The sequence below is a fragment of the Ictalurus furcatus genome, chromosome 10 (assembly GCF_023375685.1).
Source record: "Ictalurus furcatus strain D&B chromosome 10, Billie_1.0, whole genome shotgun sequence".
NCBI classification, from domain to species: domain Eukaryota; kingdom Metazoa; phylum Chordata; class Actinopteri; order Siluriformes; family Ictaluridae; genus Ictalurus; species Ictalurus furcatus.
The window spans coordinates 6,766,385-6,783,812 of NC_071264.1; the positions used below are offsets into that span (position 1 = coordinate 6,766,385).

A 17,428-nucleotide genomic window follows, 5' to 3' on the forward strand; every position below is an offset into this window, starting at 1 on the left:
AATGTTTTTATCACTGATCTCTCTCTCTCTATATATATAGGTTTAATAATGTTGTATATGGTTTATTGTAATCCTATAACAGGAAATACCAGACGAATTTGTTTACATTGAAGATACTGTCACCTAGGAAAGATAAGATGATTGCTGGGATAAGTTCATACCTGCTAATAATCAGACTGTGAACTCCATATTTGTTTTCGATTTTGTATTTTCCGGGTGCACTCAGAGGGTCAACGGGAACGCCACTCTTATACCTGCAAATGTACAAGACAGTCGGAGATCGTGAGGACCACATGGATGGTACGTCCTAATTAGCATTTTAACATAGTGTAAGAGTAAAATAACTTTCTTTAAAGAGAATTTTTCACATCGGATAACTAGAATCGTTTGCATTTAAAATACAAGTGCATTGGATTCCTAGATTCTTTGAAAAAAAAAAAAAAGGGTTCCTCCAGGGGTAACTATCTAAAGGGGTTTTAATGGAAACCTTTTCTGAAACTCAGTAGTAGGTTTCTACATTGAAACTTTCAAAGTTCCTGAAGAAAGACATCTAAATTTTTTAAATTTTACTACGAATCTGAAACTCAGTTGAAATAAACAACAACAACAACAACAACAACAACGTGTTGCCAGTACTTAATAATAAAGTACAAACCATTGGACGATGGGGGTGGGGGTGCCAGAGACAGTGCAGAAGAGCTTGACTGGAGTCTTCTCCCACACAGTATGAGATCTCAGACCCAACAGGAAGTCTGGGACTTTAGGAATCTCAATAGGAAGCTCTTTCCTGATGTACTTCATTGCTCTCACCTGTGACAGACGGACGAACAGCCTATTCAAAATGACTGCCATTGGTAGAACAACAAGCCTGGATGGACATTTACCATTAAAATGTTGGAAGAGTTAAAAGTCGCAGAACCGCTACTCTGGTAAAGTAACGACAAATATTCTACAGTCAATACGTCCTGAAGAGTCACGGGTTGCTTCAACATGCGCGTTTCTCCGGCAATACACTATAATTTAATATAACATAATATAATAAATCTTAAAATCTGAAGGAAAGGGATTCACCTCATTTGTAATCTCAATATTCAGCACTTGCTCGTGAGTGGAAACCCTCATCCTGTGCAGTTCTTCCTGCAGGGTAGTCAGATTTCTCTCAAGATGAGAGGACACACGCTGATACTCCTCCATTCCTTCAGGTTGCCTAGAACACCAATACACACACACACTTTGAAATGTATGCAACGCTGGTAAACTGGTATGAAATGTAGATGCTGGATTCACATCTGGTACATTTTTACCGTCCTTCTCTCCATATACACAAACGCAGAGGAACAAACAGTTGTTTCTACAAGAATCTGATCCATCGTCAAGTGTACATGTGTAACAGTGCAAAGACAAACAACGTGCAAGGACAATAAATCACATACTGCAGCACAGTACAATGAATCCGTACAGGACAGTACAAGGACAATACGTGCGCTGGACAATGCCCTACATAATACAACACAGCAATTAGGGACAACAAAAGCATTGTTCAGTATTCATACTGAACACATACTACAGTATATACAACACTTAGCTACATTTTAGTCTGAATTACATGTTCGAATGTACAAACACAGTGAGAGAATATTCATTCGTCCGTACATTACATACAGTGAAGCAGTTACAGTGCAGAAGGGATATTGTTTATACCTACAGTTAATCTGGATACTGGTGCAGGTTCAGGTGTTTTCTGACACTCTTAGGCTCTTAAAATAGCCTCCTGAATGGTAACGGCTACATCTGCTAACAGTCTCACCTCGTTCTGAAGGCTGGCACCGTATAGGCTGGTTCCGCCATAACCTCAGTGGCCTCGACCTGCTCCTTCTTCGTCGACTTGGTGCTTGATTTCCTGTCCAAATACCAACGAACACCATGCGTTTTATAACACACGCAATGTAACAACAGCTACAAGCGCGGCTTTAAAAGCAGCTTTTTGTTTTATCATCGCCGTCGCCGCTGTGCCGTTATGTGCTTACAAAGCCAGGTTTGTTTTGGTAATAGACAGCAATGTATTTCTGAGCAGATGTTGGGATTACAATAAAGCAACGAGAGGGTTGATACCAAAAAAAAAAATTACCATTTAACCTATATAAGCAAAACCCCAAATTCAATCTTCATTCAAAGAGCTACAAAAAGTCATCTGGTGACCTAAAATGGTAAAACGTTTGAATGCACATACATTCTATATGCCCAAATGTGTGAGGACACCTGACCGTCACATCCATATGTGCACGTTTTAAACATGCAGTTGGCCCCCTCTTCACTGCCACTCTTCTGGGAAGGTTTTCCACTAGATTTTGGAAGATCTAGGTCTGTTGGGATTTGTGCTCATTCAGCTACAAGAGGTCTTCAAGTGAGGAGGCCTGGGGTGCAGTGGGTGTTCCAGTTCATCCCAAAGGTGCTCAGTGGGGTTCAGGTAGGCGTCCGTGCAGGAAACTCAAGTTCTTCCACTTGGTCTCAACCTTGGCAAACCATATCTTCATGGACGTCGCTTTGTACACAGGGGCATTGTCGTGATGAGACACGTTCGAGCTTTTTAGTTCTATGGAAATGCTATATTAATGCGACAGCATACAAACCAATGTGTGCTTCCAACGTTGGTGCAACAGCTGTGTGGGAAAGAACCCCTTATAGGTATGATGGTCAGGTGTCCTTAAACCTTTGGCCACGTAGTGTACGTTAATGACCAGTTGCATTTTAATCTCCTATTCTTGTGTTATTCTCTTACTGGGAAGTGATGCACATGCATTATGCGAGGCCACCTAACTGACTTATGCATAACGTTGGTCAAAGACAAATTCGAAACTTTTAGGAAACACCCCAGGAGCAGTAGGTGCTATCATTAATTCATATTCTTTTCACAAATTTTATGGGGTTTAGAGACTTTTCAAGAACATAGAGCATTATAGCGTCTTTCTTTCATCAAGGACCAGCGACTCTAGGCTCAGCCTCTGCCAAGTCACTAGGCTTCCTGAAAGAGTGCAAAGGGAAGCAGCATTAGTTACAGCCACTGCTGTAAGCCTATTAAGCCATCTAGGTACACACTCAGCAGCGTTCAGTCCAGTCCAGCTGATGTCCCATACCTCGATGAGATCTGCTGCTTTGAGCTGGAATACTGATGTCCAACCCGTGTCTGTGTTTTCTGATAAAACGGCATGGCCCTCGTAGGCATGTCAGGAAAACTTCAAACAAAGACCCGACAATCACACCATAGGCTACTGAACACTGAACATAGCTCGATACATTTTGTTATATATATATACATTTTAAATAATTGGTTTAGAGTCTATATTCACTTATTAATCTAGATCGAGTTCTAGTTTCTAGATTAAAGTTAGGCACACACAAATGCTGCTTTTCTGAATAGGTATGATTCTTGTTCAAAAACATTCTTCTAATTATTCCAACTTTATCAAATTTAGAATAATGGTAATGGTGGAATCGGACGGCACTATGACGAAATGGCAAAAATATTACCTTATGACACTTTTTCACCAGGCACAATATGCATCATGGTATTTTGCTAACACCAGGGCCATGGTTAAGAGGAACAAAGAAAAATACTATCACGTCATATATATATAGTTACATATAACTATAATTGTTTCATTGAACGTCTCCAAACTAATTTCGAAAAACAGAAGGGAAAATGAAACATTGGGGACAAAAATAACATTTACAAGTCACGGTGATTAACAATCCGTCACTATAATCACTATAACAGTACGATGATATGTGCGATACACTGCGAAAACCTAATGAGATGGACGTTATCATGATTATAGATATTACATTATAATGTCCTATCACCCAACATCACAGTTTCCAGTGCATCCCGGTATAAAATGATGTCGTTAATGTGTTTGCTTAGATCACGGAAGACTTCTGTAGCTTATCGAAATTAAGTAGGAAATGCCAAGGTTTACACTTGGAAGTAATGTATATCCTCACTATCCATAAGACGAACATTTATACCACAACACCATTGATTTATCGATTCTGATTGGTCAGAAGGCGTTTAGTCTTTTATTTCCTCCCCCATAACAACTCATTTGTAACGCCTTAGCTGTAAGATAGACACTCAACATAAACTCACAAAAAAAAAAAAAAAAAAATTCTGTAATTGTTTATATGGTGAAGCTTCGTGTGAGGAGACTTTTATTGATCATTTCTGGAGCATTTTGTAGTCTTCAGTGGTTATTAACCGCTAGTAGTAACGCTGTTCGTTTGAGTTTCCGACATGGGAAAGTCGTCAGGATGGACAAGCAGTAAGATGCAGTATTTAAAAAAAATAATAAATAAATTTTACTAAAGTTTGAGAGCGAGAAAAGAAAGGAAAGATTTTTGACCCGCTATAACTGCTATAAGTTATAATAGAAATTAACCTGTTTCATGGACGTTCCGCAATATTATTATATCGCTTATTATATTTCTGAAGTTAATCCGATTCGGTCTGATTACAGAACGCCGGGCCGGAGTCGGAAAAACGCGGATGATCGAGCAGCTCAACCGGAACCAGCTCTGCAAGCACGACTTGAGCAGAACGTTTCACGGCGTGTTCAGATTTTATTTTGTGCCTCTCTAACTTCCAGATACGATGTTATAACGGTTTACTTTGGCTTCTTCACCGTAACAACTTTACGTCTCGAAGTGACATAAAAAATGTAATGAATGAAAATTGCTTTTACAATAAATTAAAGCGGCGTTATGTTAAGCGAGAGTTCAATTTGGGACCTAGACGTGTGCGGAAGTAAAGTCGAGGCGTTTTAGAAAGGTCTGGAGCAGCGTTCTCTGTTAGATAGAATAAATAAATCCCTTTGTGGAAGATGATGAGCTTTGCAGATCTTGCACATGCACGGAACAGATTCATAACACACTAAAGGAAAGGGAAAAGATTAAAAAGCATCATATGACCGCTTTAAACACAGCAGCCGTCTGTAACTTTCTGATCGCTGAAAACGGAAAATATTTCAAATGTCACACGATATAAGACAGCAAAAGTTTCGTCTAGTCTTATAAAATTATTTTAAAAAACTCAAGAACAGAGTATATATATATATATATATATATATATATATATATATATATATATATATATATATAATATTTATGTACGAATGCTATTAATAAACCAAATTATGTTTCTCGAGCTAGCCAGGTGTGTGGAGCAAACAGCAAAAACCTAGTACTTTGGTTGTTTGACTAAACCCACTACAAAATTGTGTGTGTGTGTGAATTTCTAAAGTTCTGATGTAATACCTTCAAACTTTGGGCTCTTACCTGATTCAGATACTGTCACAAACGTAAACAAAACCATGCACTGAGGTAGAAAGTAATAGATAATTTAAATAATAAAATAATAATAATAATAATAAGATAAGTGTGTGTGTGTTTTGTTTTACAGTGCCAGAGACCACCTGAGTTAGTGTGTATGAATTAGATATACAGCACTGTGCTAAACTGGAAGTTCTAGCACTTTCTCCAGTTACTTAGCAGCTTTAAAGTGTAAAACCATAGAAACACTTATATTTGGTTTAAAGGGGAAACTTGTGTTCGTTTTCGCTCGGAATATTAATTTAAACAGCAAGATGCTGTGTAATAGAAACCGGAAAAGTAAAAAAAACAAACAAACAAAAAAACAAGGACGTTAAAGCTTGTAATTAATCGAGATTAGATTATGTTCATGTACATGACCAGGCTGATATCAGAGACGACATTATTAGCTAATTATACTGTTTTAACCGTTGAAACAGAAGTCGGAACAGGTGTGAGAGATGTTCTCGAGTATTCATGATGACACAATAGTAAGAATATTTATTTTAAAAAAAGAGATATTTTAAAGTCGACTTACCGTTGGAGAAGTGAACGGCGCTGAGAGTCAGGTCAGCCTGAGAGCACTTAGAGGCGTCTTGCTGACCGTAACAAAAATAATGCCACTCGCTCAGACGAAGCCTTGCTTCTCTCTTCCATCCCATGTATGGTGACACTTCAGACTATATATAGCGTTTACCTCCATTTTCAAAACTCATTTCTCTCTCCCTTAGCAAAAGGATGAGGAGGACGTGCGAGCAGGTTCCTGCGGGAAGATGGCCGACGTGCACTTAGGTGTTTATACTGTATGAGACTGCTGGAAAACACGGGTATACAGGCAGAAAGTGTGTTTGTAACTGAACATGATAAACGTTTATACTAAGTTTATTGAAAGCATTTCCACACATTACAACCAACATGGCGTAGTTTTAGTTTATTTATTGATTTTTGTTTGACTACATTCACTGAGTGCCTGAGCATCAAGGCTGAAATGGCGGTTGGTTTAGGAGCTAGGTTTACATTACATCTAGCAGCATCCAGCTCAAAAATCTACCTTTTTTTTTTTACTACGTCTTGCCATGGAGTCCTTTTTAGGGTTCTTTTTATGCACCCTCCCTCCTGCACCAGTTGCCAATGACTATTTTTAACACAAGATTGAAGTTTCAGAGCCGGTGCCTGATATCCTTACCACTTACTGTACTTGGGATGTTTGGCTTGTGGACGAGTCGGCTCACTAAACCGACTCCTTTAGTTGAGAACCGACTCGTATGATAAACTAGCCAAGTTCCCGTCTTTGTATAACTCTTGCAGTGGAGTTTAATCGCAGTGCTAAAATGGAAACCTTTTGGCATGTGAGCTGGTTGTTAGTTAGTTTCACTGCAAAGGGAGGGGATCTGTTAGGAGGAGCAATGGAAATGAATCTTCTTAATGAATCACGGACTAGGCAGGTAGAATGACATGCAGGGATGCAGAGTGTAGTAGTCAGTGCACATTTGTAATGCCTTTAAAATGTATTTAAGTAGATGTTTTATAACATAATGCAAAGTAAGGGGTTTGTGAAAAGCATTTCAGATATTGTTAGGTAAGGAAGAACTGTCACTGATTCATTTTTGTTCGAAAGAGTGGATTCGTCTTGGTGATGTGAGCCGAATGAGCTGACTCTCTGAAAAGGCCTGGTATACACATCACTAGCATTTACAAAGTAAAACTGATCACATTGAAATTCTTTCTTTCTTTCTTTTTTAAATCACTTATTTTATGAAACTTGTTCAGCTCAATATATTTGACTTTTTCAGTTATTTTATGCACACATGCAATTTCATCATGCACTTTACATTGATGATAATCCGCACTCAAGGTTAAAACCTAAATTAAATGATCGAAACTGGACAATTTGGGCATCCAAGTCATATGAATTGGGCAGTTTCGCCCTCTAGGGGTTGAAGGCAGTCTGGTAAAACACTGCATAATCCACCAACAAAAAGAAAACCTCAAACATCAGACCATTTCGACAGCATTTTATTGAGTGAGTTTGATTAACAAAATGACCACTGCAAAGTTCAACAATCAGACATTCGCTTTAGTTCATATTTTGAATCAGGGCATATGAAAACCTGAGCAGGATCACATTATTATCAGATTTGTGATTTCAGAAGCCTCTTTGGTTGTCATCCATCGAAAAAGAATATAAGAAAAAGCCTAAAAGATATTTACAGATCATATACAACATCCATCCCTGTGCTGTTTGAGTGCTGCTTCGGCATATTATCTCAAAAATTCTTTACAAAAACGCCCTCATGTTGTGCTTGGATTCGTAAGCAGTCCGCAAGGAAAACGAATTTAAAGTGCATTACATATCAGTAGTTTTGAGTGCAAAGAATAATAGAGGTAAACTCTGTTAGGCCACGTATCATATAAAGGCATCATATACATTCGACAGTCACGGCGTTCTGGTGCTGTAAATACTCTGTAGAAGTGTGAAATAATGGCTGTATTATGTGTAACATGCAGATGAGTTTTGAGTGCTATGTTACAATGTGGACGATTATACACGTGCGGTTATGGAAACTGCTTTTTGTTACGAAGTATTTAGATGCGCATACTGAAGCTTCACCTAACCATCCGTGGGCTAAATGGGTGTGAGCTGTCATCAGAGGTTTGACCAATTAAAAATTCGATTTGGTCGCTAGGCAGAATTGTTTATCGAATTTACCGAGTCGCTGAGCTAAAGTAAACGGTGATTAAAGCAGACCCAGCACAAAAACAGTAAGAGTGGGTCAGAACTGGTGGCACAGTAGTTTGATATTTTACAGAACAGGTGTAAAATATTAGTAGAAACCAAACGCACACAAGAAGAAAGGCATTAAAGCTTTAAAAACCATCCCAGTTTGGCATTAAGTGCAATTAATTCCTGTTCAGAAGAATTGCCAGGGGGGGAAAAAAAAAAACCCTGGTCAGGCCTAAAATTCAATCCGAGGATGCCACAGAACGGCACAAACAAACACATAAAAACACAGCATGTCCAATATTTGTCTTCTTATTAAAATATACAAAAAAAATCATTCAGGAAATTTAAATAAAAACAAACTGCCAAGTTTATGCATATCTACAAAATCATTGGACATTCCTTTAGTATATTAATTGCAAACCCTGCAGCTGTCGGGCTGATCAGTATTAACAGTGAAATCATAAATGAACTCCTTTTGGTTGAGACAGATGTTTGAATGTGTCGAGTCCTAACACTGGAAGGCACAGGAAACTGCTTTTGCTTTGTCACGGTTTACTAACCGCACGTTGAACGCTCACTCGGTCTCTGCGATCATACTGGCGCTGTCTGCTTCGTCGTAATTCCTCCGGTAGCGTACTGTAGAGGAGTAGCGGTGCCGGGTCTTTTTATACAGGACGAAGACCACGACAGCGACGACGCAGAGCAGCACGATGATGAAAAAAAACAAGGCCACGGGAGTACCTTGCGATTCTGGAGCGAGAGGAGAAAGGAGATTCCACGTTAATCCAGGGTACAAAACGTGATGCGTATAACTGTGAATAATTAAAAAACAAACAAAAAAACAAACTTATCCTTACAACTGAATCTTCCTGACCTAATAATTAGACGGTGTGTTAGGAAGAAAACATGACGGGGCGGTTATAGGAAAATAAATCACCCATGGGGTGAGGTGGTGTGATCTAACCCGACGTGAAGTGAAGTGGAGCTACTGTTCACACCGTGAAGTTTTATTCCTCTTACGATTTGCCAACGCAAACTTTTCATTGATCACATTTATCTGAAAACTTACAGCTTCACCTCTAACACTGGAGACTCTTTCCAAATACGTCAAATAACCATCTCCTCACTGACAATCCACCACATCAACAATTCCACTAGAGCTGCAACAACTAATCGATAAAATCGATTATGAAAATCGTTGTCAACGAATCTCATTATCGATTAGTCCGTCTGCGCGCGGTACATTTACTCATTAACTTACTTCTGTTCTGAAAATACGCTCAAGTTGTGTCCCAAATGACGTACTATACACTTACACTATGCATTATATACTCCACACTTACACTATGCACTATACCGTCCAGCGCAGTGTTTCTGCGCACCCCCTAGTGATCAGTGGTGCAATTGCAGGGGGTCCGTAGGAAAGTTTTAAAAATGTTGTGAAATGGATCAAAATATATTAAAATGAGACGTTTTAAAATTATTCAATTTGGTTATTCGCGTGCATTCACAAATATCACGTTAGCTGAGCTGACGATCGTTCATTGATGGATTTATTTTAAATTTATTTACAAATGAAATGATAATTTGCAAAAACAAATGAGTGGTAGACAAGTTCAAGTGTCGCATCGATGGATAAAGTAAACAAAGGATAATTCATAGAGTCAAATTAAATGTCACATCAACAATAAAATGTCATTATTTATGCATTATGAAAACCAATATCTTCACACCAATCAGATTTGACAATCCAACAGCGCTGTGATAGACCGTGGTGCTTGAAAGTTTGCAAAGTTTCGATATTTCTGCCTAAACGTAACCTAAAACTTAATCAGATTTTCACACAAGTCCTAAAAGTAGATAAACACAACCAAACTGCCTATTTGGAACTGGGAATGGGATAAAATTCCTCCAAGCCGATGTGCAGGACTGATCAACAGTTACACAAGGGACAAGTTATACACTAGATACTGAAAGCAAAGCACTGGTTCACATACTTTTGCCACTCAAAGATATGTAATATTTGATCATTTCCCTCAATAAATAAATGACCAAGTATAATATTTTTGTCTCGTTTGTTCAGTTGGGTTGTCTATGTCTACGTTTAGGACTTGTGTGAAAACCTGATGATGTTTTAGTTCAAATTTATGCAGATATATAGAACATTCTAAAGGGTTCACAAACTTTCAAGCACCACTGTGAGATACTCTGAGAACTAGATCAGTGCTGAAATGGAGAAGCTGTGGGGGAGACTCACTGGCAGGTGCCTTGCAGACGACGCGGCCGCGGCTCTCGGTGCAGTTCGCCGTGCTCCACGTTCCGTTCGTGGACACCAGGACGGCACAACCGGGGCGGGGCTGAAAGTGTGCCCAGTTGGAGAAGTCTAGTGCGCTACCATCCATCCACACAGCAGCCTTATCTGCCGATTTAACGGTTAAATGCCGTTTATTCCGACACCACAACCAACGTACATTTATTCGAAGCAACAAGATGACGTCTCGATATATAGTGCTTTCTAATTCAGTACTTATTCCTGCTGGTGCTGTACCTTTGTCGCTCGTTCTTAGCCCCAGCCAAACACGGGAGGTGGCGAGAGGGTTTTCGGCGACGTGCCGTGTGACAAAGTCGTTCTCGTCCATGCTCTTAATGGTCAGAAGCTGAGAGGAGGGTTCTGGAGATCATAAAAGAGGATACAGTTATACAAACAAATCTCAGACAGAACCGAAGCGTATTTGTCCGTTTAAAATACGAAACATTTCAACAATAATATATACAGAACACGTTTATATGCTACCCGGTCAAAAGTTTGTGGACACCCGACTGAAATGTTTCTCATGATCTTAAAAACCTTTTGATCTGAAAGTGTGTGATTAAATGTTTGAAATCGGTGTCGTAGACAAAAATATAAAACCGGGCCGACGTATTCATTTCTTACATTAGAAAACAAACATTTCATTTACAAAAAAAAAATAAATAAATATATATATATATATATATATATATATATATATATATATATATATATATATATATATATATATATATATATTTTTTTTTTATACGGACGACTCGGAGAGAAATATTCCCGAAAAGCAGCCGATAAGTGTCCAGCGTCGGTGTGAACTCCTTTAATACTGTTTAAAAAGCATCTCAGGGAAATTCCTCAAGAAATCGGGTGAGAAAACGCCAAGAATACATTTCTGGAAATTCTAGGCGGAAAGGGCGTCGATTTTGATGATGCTTTGAAAATAATTAAATTATTTTGATTTATGTTGGATTTTTTTTTTTATCACAGCATAATTCCCACAGATCCATTTGTGTTCTTCCAGAGTTTTGATGAATTTATTATTCTTCTAAAATGTCGGAAAACAATAAAAATAAAGAATGAGTGTGTCTAAACGTTTGACCGGTAGTGTATATGTATTAACATATACTGTGTCAATAAACATGCTGAGGGATATGGTTTGTACAGCAGACCGTGGGAGGAGCCCGGAGAACCCGGAGGAAACCTGGAGGAAACTCACGTGAACGTGCGGAGAGCATGCACATCTCCAGTCGGACATTGACCCAAACAAACCAGGTCCCCTGGAGCTGTGACGAGACAATGCTACCCACTGAGCCACCGTGCAACCCAACACTGCAGTTTGTGTAAGCTAATCGAATTCTGAATTCACATTTGCGCTTTTGGAAATAATTGTACTGTTCAAACGTGTACCTATCAAATTTTTTAAGGCAAATACAGAGTCCTCCTCTAATATTGGCACCCTTGGTAAATATGAGCAAAGAACGCTGTGAAAAACGGTCTTTATCGTTTAACCTTTTGATTTTAAAGAAAATTTTAAAAAAATCTGTGTTCAAAATTCAAAATATCTGTGCTGAGTATTTTGTGAATTTTTTTTTGAACAAAATATCAAAAGGTTAAACAACAAAAAATCAATTTCTTCACAGTGTTCTTTGCTCATATTTACCAAGGGTGCCAATATTAGTGGAGAGCACTGTGCACATTCTGGGTTGATTGCTTAAAGTAATTCTTCAAAAAAGTTGACTAAATGTTTCCAATTTCTTGCATTTATATTCCAATGAAATATTTCAAACTATGAGAAAGTACCTGCCCTAAAAGTGATAGTACATGTCACTCATTTCCCATTAGGCACTTATTAGAGCCGTTCGTTTCTGAGCTATATCTTTAACTCATGAGAAAGAGAAAAAGATCCATAGATCCATAAGTCATTAAATCTTTAATGGCATTCCATTGGACATAGAGTGCATACATAGTGTGCGATGTAACGGTGATGTAGTGCCTATGCAGCTAGTCATAATGAATACCAAGCCGATTTTATTTTCGGTCAAACTATACGGAGGCGGAACCGTAATGTCAATACGATCGAAAACGTTCAACACTGTTTTCCCCTGCAAGTAGAAATGCTCTGCTCCTGCAAAGGAAAGGCTTAGTGTTGCACCGCTGCTTTCACTGATATTCAAATGCTAAATAAAAAGCCTAAATGCGATGTTTTAAGGAGATGAAAATCCGAGCTCCCCAAGTAAAACCTTTCGAAACGGGTTTTAAGATGCAAATACATACCCAGTTCCTTACAGACATTTTGCGCATGGTTATTGGAGAAGACCGAGTAGTTGGAAAGGGTCCTGACGATGGCATAACAGTGGTCTTTATACTGGAGCCAGGAAACATCTCCGTTACTCGCAGGACAGTTAACACTGGACCGAGCAGCGACCTGAGACTCTGACAAAAACATTCAAAAGGATATATGAGAGTTCTACACGTATCTGCCACTTTAATAGGAACACCTGTACGCCTGCTTATTCAGACAATCAGAAAAATGGCACGCTCCTGGGATTTCCCACACGTGCAATTTCTCTTCAATGTAAGGGTTTAGACAGAATGGCGAAAGAGAAAGAAAAAAAGCATGGGGTGAGTGGATGAAAACACCTCGTTGATGAGAGAGGTCAGAGTCGGATGGCCAGACCAGGTTAGAATGGACAAGAAGGATATCGTAACCCAAATAATCACAACGGTTTACAAGGATGGTGAGCAGAAAAGCATCTCAGGATGCACAATACAGGATGTCAAAGACCACATCGAGTTCCCCTTCCTGTCCTAAAGCTGCAGTGGGTACAGGCTCACCAAAACCGGACAGACTTTTGAAAAGGGCAGGCAATTTTTTTCTTCTACACCATTCTATGTAAACGCTGGAGGATGTTCTACATGACAATCCCAGGAGATTTCTGAATTTCTCCATTCTGATGTTTGATGTGAACGCTAACTGAAGCGCTTGACTTGTATCTGTATGATTTCCTGCGTCGTGCCGATCGGATAATTCCATGAACGTGCAGGTGTACAAGTGTTCCTAATAAAAGCTTGTTACTCTAAATTGCTTAATCCTTTCTTAAGGTACATACAATAATGTTTAAGAGAATGCTGAATTTACAATCAGGAACAAGTTGCCTACAGGATATCATGTACTTTTATGTCTGGAATATGTATTTTACTTTGTTTGCTGGTGTAACAAATGGCACCCTCCATCTCAGCAAGACAGCTGACTGCAGTCCAGCTGCCTTTAGAGTCCACGTACACACATTTCCCCTCCGAAACAGAGTCCGGACTCAGAAAGCCTTCAGGCTGGAACTGCAACGCCGTCCCGTCGGACCACTCGTAAGGCCAACCGCTGAACTACAGGAATATCCGAGACAACCTCATCTTATGTTACATGACAAACGCTACAACCATGTACTGAAAACAGAAAAAACAGTCTAGACCTGTTTACTTACATCTAGCCTGGAAAGACCGGTCCAGAGAGGAAATCCGTCTCGCTGAGCGATCAGTGCCATATCTCGGTTGGTTGTTTCGTTGTGAATGCTAACAAGATGGCCACCGTCACTTCCGCATTCCTGCAGGGCCTGATACCAGTTCAGTTTCTTAGCAACCAAGCGGAAGTTATAGCCAGACGGAGTTTTCACATCAGTCGGGTCCTTTCGGTACTCCTCTTTGGGATCTTTAAGAGAAACAAACAGCTTCTGAAAAACGTCTCTACAGGTGGTTTGAATCAGAGGCGTTGAATTCACGCCCCCTTCTTTCAAAGATCAAACCGTGACTGTTGTGAACTCTTACTGTTTTCAATTTTGCAAACCACGATGGTCCTCTGCTTGAAATGTTTAAAGAGGCTTTCCTGCTCAAACAGGTACCATTCTCCAGACAGGCTCAGACCAGCCATGAAGTGCTCCGTGGCTGTCGGTCTTCCACTTTTCCAGTTGGAGTACTGGACGTAGGTATCGTCGTACCATTTCAGTTTCCCGCCTGTAAAACAGCAGAAAAGTCGTGTGGGAGTTATAAGAACCCATTAAAAGCAGACAAAACGAGACTAAATTAGAATTATTATTCTTATAACGGTCTAGATTTACGAGTACCTTTCTTGTCTCTGTACATCCCCAGCCACACAAACGATGCCAAGTCTTTAAATGGCTGAAGCTGGTTTTTAATGAATTCATTCTCTTCTTCATCCCGAATGGTCAGAAGGTCACCATTTCCAACTGAGGTCAGGAAAGAAAAAAAAACAAAAAAAACTAAAGGTTACTCCATCCATTCATCCATCTTCTACCTCTTACTCCTTTACAGGGTCACGGGGAAACCTGGAGCCTATCCCAGGGAGCATCGGGCACAAGGCGGGGTGCACCCTGGACAGGGTGCCAGTCCACTAAAGGTTACTCATGTAATATAAATGAAAAACAGCCCCTTTCTCCCCTTTGCTATATTTAGCGATTTTATTCAGTCCATACAGGATTTCGGAGAGTTACTTCATGATTTGTTATGGAAAACTACTCAAATTGGTGACGTTACACTCGCACAAAATTGTTTTGCATGGTCTTTCACGGTGACGTCTGCTGGTAAACGAAACCTTTTAGCTGTGCTCGTGTTCGACGCACGTGAATCGAAGGAGGCGTTGGCTGAACGCACGTTGGGATGACGTCACCTGACGTGAACCCAGCCAAACACTTTTTTTTCTTTTTTTTTTTGCTCATGGTGCAGCATAACACTCAGAGGAAAGTGCTATCTGCCTTGTTCAGCATACATGAGCTCACAGATGCCCACAATTGGGTAGTGTCACTGACTACGTTTACATGGACAGCAGTAATCTAATTATTGACCTTATTCTGAATTAGACAATATTCTGATTAAGGTGTTTACATGAGACGCTTTTAGAATATTCCTTTCATGTTCCTGTTTTACGTGTTATAGAACACAGATCGATTAACGTCACACGTCATTACGTCCCCGCGCCACGCCGTCCGACGTTCCCTCCAGAATTTCATGTATCGACGTACAGTTGGTCTTCGTTATGGGACCGTATACAGTTTTGGGTGGTTCAGTTTTAATTTTTACGAAAGCTTCAAGTGCAGTTAATTATTTGTCGTGCTGTACGTGCAAACAGATGACTGCTTGAAGCCGTGGGCTGCGTCCCAAACCGCGTACTTACCTACTGTATAGTAGCTGACATACATGTATTTCGCCTACTATGTAGTAGGTAAATACGTGGTTTGGGACGCAGCCGTGCTCTCTTGTTTGCCGTCAAACGGTTGAGCGCTGCCGTGTGTGATCGTGTCCTGTCGCACAATGCGGTGAAAACTCTCACACGACGTTAAGTGTGATTAAGGTGTGTACATGTCTGTAATGCGACTAAAACAGTACTAATACTCCACACGTCTTAATACGATTTGTGTTCACTTCGAGTATGACTTTAATCGGATTAAGGTCGTCAATAATCGCTGTGTACATGAGAGTTTCTTAATCAGAGTATCGTCTTAATCGGGTTAATATCGCAATATTGTTGTCCATGTAAACGTACTGACAAGGAAGAGAAAGTCATTCCGGTCGGCTCCTGGCCTCGGATGGCTGTGACGTCATCAGGATTCGAACCCGTGATCTCTGGCCAAACGCTTCTGTTGTGCCACTCAGGAGCTAGAGTTAATCTTTAATTGTACGGATTAAAAACAATCGTAGCTGATAGTATGCTTAACAAAAAGAGAGAATGAGGTTGTTTTTTTGTGCATGTTTATAAAAGTACAAGTCTTCTCCAGACCACTGATGGTCAGTTGATCAGTATAGGTGGTTGGTTGGTGGTGTTGGTCAGCAGGTCAGTCAGTCAGTGACATGGAAGCTTTGGAAACGTAAATTTTCGTTCGGTATGACCCATACCGAGACGTTGGCATGTCTGCTGCTCGTTGTCCTTGTCATGCCCCTGCCATCTCGCGGCCCGGAGCAGAAACGTGTAGCAACTGTTTTTGAATGGGATCCAGTTGGGTCCGTTGCTCTCATGTGGACACTTTTTAGTGTCGTCAGAAGGTTTGATGATGTTGTCTAGTTTATTTTTTAAAAAAGGAGAAAAAAAAGAGGGATTCAATGTAAATTATAATGCTTAATATTAATTAATCATTTGATTTCTATAGTGAATCAATCCCTGATTGGGGGGGGGGGGGAGTTTATGAACAAGCATTTCAAATGTTCGGACCTTGTGGCATGCGACAGATAGCCCCGTTTAGCTCCTCCCCACATTCTGTGGCCTTCCAGAAGCCATCGCTGTCCAGATAAACGCATCCCCCTGCAGCGTCCTCTGAGCCCCAGCGGCTAAACACAGTGTGACTGTGATCTGTCCACTGGTACAGCTGGTCCTGTCCAAAACACAACAAGAGGAACAAACCTGAAACATTAGAGCCTACAGATTTACAGTGTTGCGCCTTGCCGCTGTTGTGTTTACTTTACGACGGGGTTTGTTTGTGTGTGTGTACATGCACGAGTAGGAGACTTTTACATTTCCGCTGAACAGTCCGATCCAGAGCGGTTCCCGAGCTCTGCTGACGTGTACGGTGAGCACAGCCTGCTGGTACGCATCAGCCACGCTGGCCAGGTCCATGCCATTCTTCTTACATAACTCCAGAGCATCGTACCAGGTCACGTTCTCCTTCAAAACCACCTTAAACGTGTTATTGTTGGCTTGGAACTCACCCTCAGTCACCCCAGGTTCCTCCTGCTTATCTGGGGAAAAAAATAATAATAAGTATAAAAAAAAAATAAAAATTATCTCTGCTGACTAAATCGTAATATCTTAAAAAGGGCAAAGATGGCCTACCTGCATAATGCTGGCAGATAGCGACGCTCTGCTCATCAGTGCAGGAAGTGTAGTCCCAAGTGCCCAGCATGTCTGAATGGGGATCATTAAACACATAGGCACACAGCCCCAAGCCATCCTGCTCAAACAACTAGACAAAAAACAGATGAATGTACGTAAGAATCTTTTTCTACGGAGAAAGTTGGGAATTTTTTTTTTT

General features: G+C 40.2%; 2 protein-coding genes across 3 annotated transcripts in view; both read right to left on the reverse strand.

The window, feature by feature from the left end:
- myom2a (myomesin 2a) overlaps positions 1 to 6,413 on the reverse strand; it is a 24,279-nt gene extending 17,866 nt beyond the window's left edge. The window contains exons 1-6 of one of the 2 annotated variants that reach the window (XM_053634924.1): positions 5,903 to 6,413; positions 3,135 to 3,233; positions 1,808 to 1,900; positions 1,072 to 1,207; positions 656 to 810; positions 162 to 254 (exon numbers count right to left, since the gene is read on the reverse strand). In XM_053634924.1, the coding sequence (XP_053490899.1) occupies positions 162 to 254; positions 656 to 810; positions 1,072 to 1,207; positions 1,808 to 1,900; positions 3,135 to 3,223 (566 nt within the window). In that variant the 5' untranslated portion in view covers positions 3,224 to 3,233; positions 5,903 to 6,413. The remainder of the gene's footprint in view (positions 1 to 161; positions 255 to 655; positions 811 to 1,071; positions 1,208 to 1,807; positions 1,901 to 3,134; positions 3,234 to 5,902) is intronic. The other variant, XM_053634925.1, reaches the window with a different exon arrangement.
- Positions 6,414 to 7,364: 951 nt separating this feature from the next.
- The window catches only part of ly75 (lymphocyte antigen 75), a 40,094-nt gene continuing 30,030 nt past the window's right edge, over positions 7,365 to 17,428 (reverse strand). The window contains exons 24-35 of the mRNA XM_053634923.1: positions 17,230 to 17,359; positions 16,912 to 17,135; positions 16,612 to 16,771; positions 16,299 to 16,460; positions 14,513 to 14,635; positions 14,217 to 14,402; positions 13,877 to 14,100; positions 13,598 to 13,778; positions 12,672 to 12,830; positions 10,638 to 10,760; positions 10,347 to 10,508; positions 7,365 to 8,839 (exon numbers count right to left, since the gene is read on the reverse strand). Coding sequence (XP_053490898.1) covers positions 8,664 to 8,839; positions 10,347 to 10,508; positions 10,638 to 10,760; positions 12,672 to 12,830; positions 13,598 to 13,778; positions 13,877 to 14,100; positions 14,217 to 14,402; positions 14,513 to 14,635; positions 16,299 to 16,460; positions 16,612 to 16,771; positions 16,912 to 17,135; positions 17,230 to 17,359 — 2,010 coding nt within the window. The 3' untranslated portion in view covers positions 7,365 to 8,663. The remainder of the gene's footprint in view (positions 8,840 to 10,346; positions 10,509 to 10,637; positions 10,761 to 12,671; positions 12,831 to 13,597; positions 13,779 to 13,876; positions 14,101 to 14,216; positions 14,403 to 14,512; positions 14,636 to 16,298; positions 16,461 to 16,611; positions 16,772 to 16,911; positions 17,136 to 17,229; positions 17,360 to 17,428) is intronic.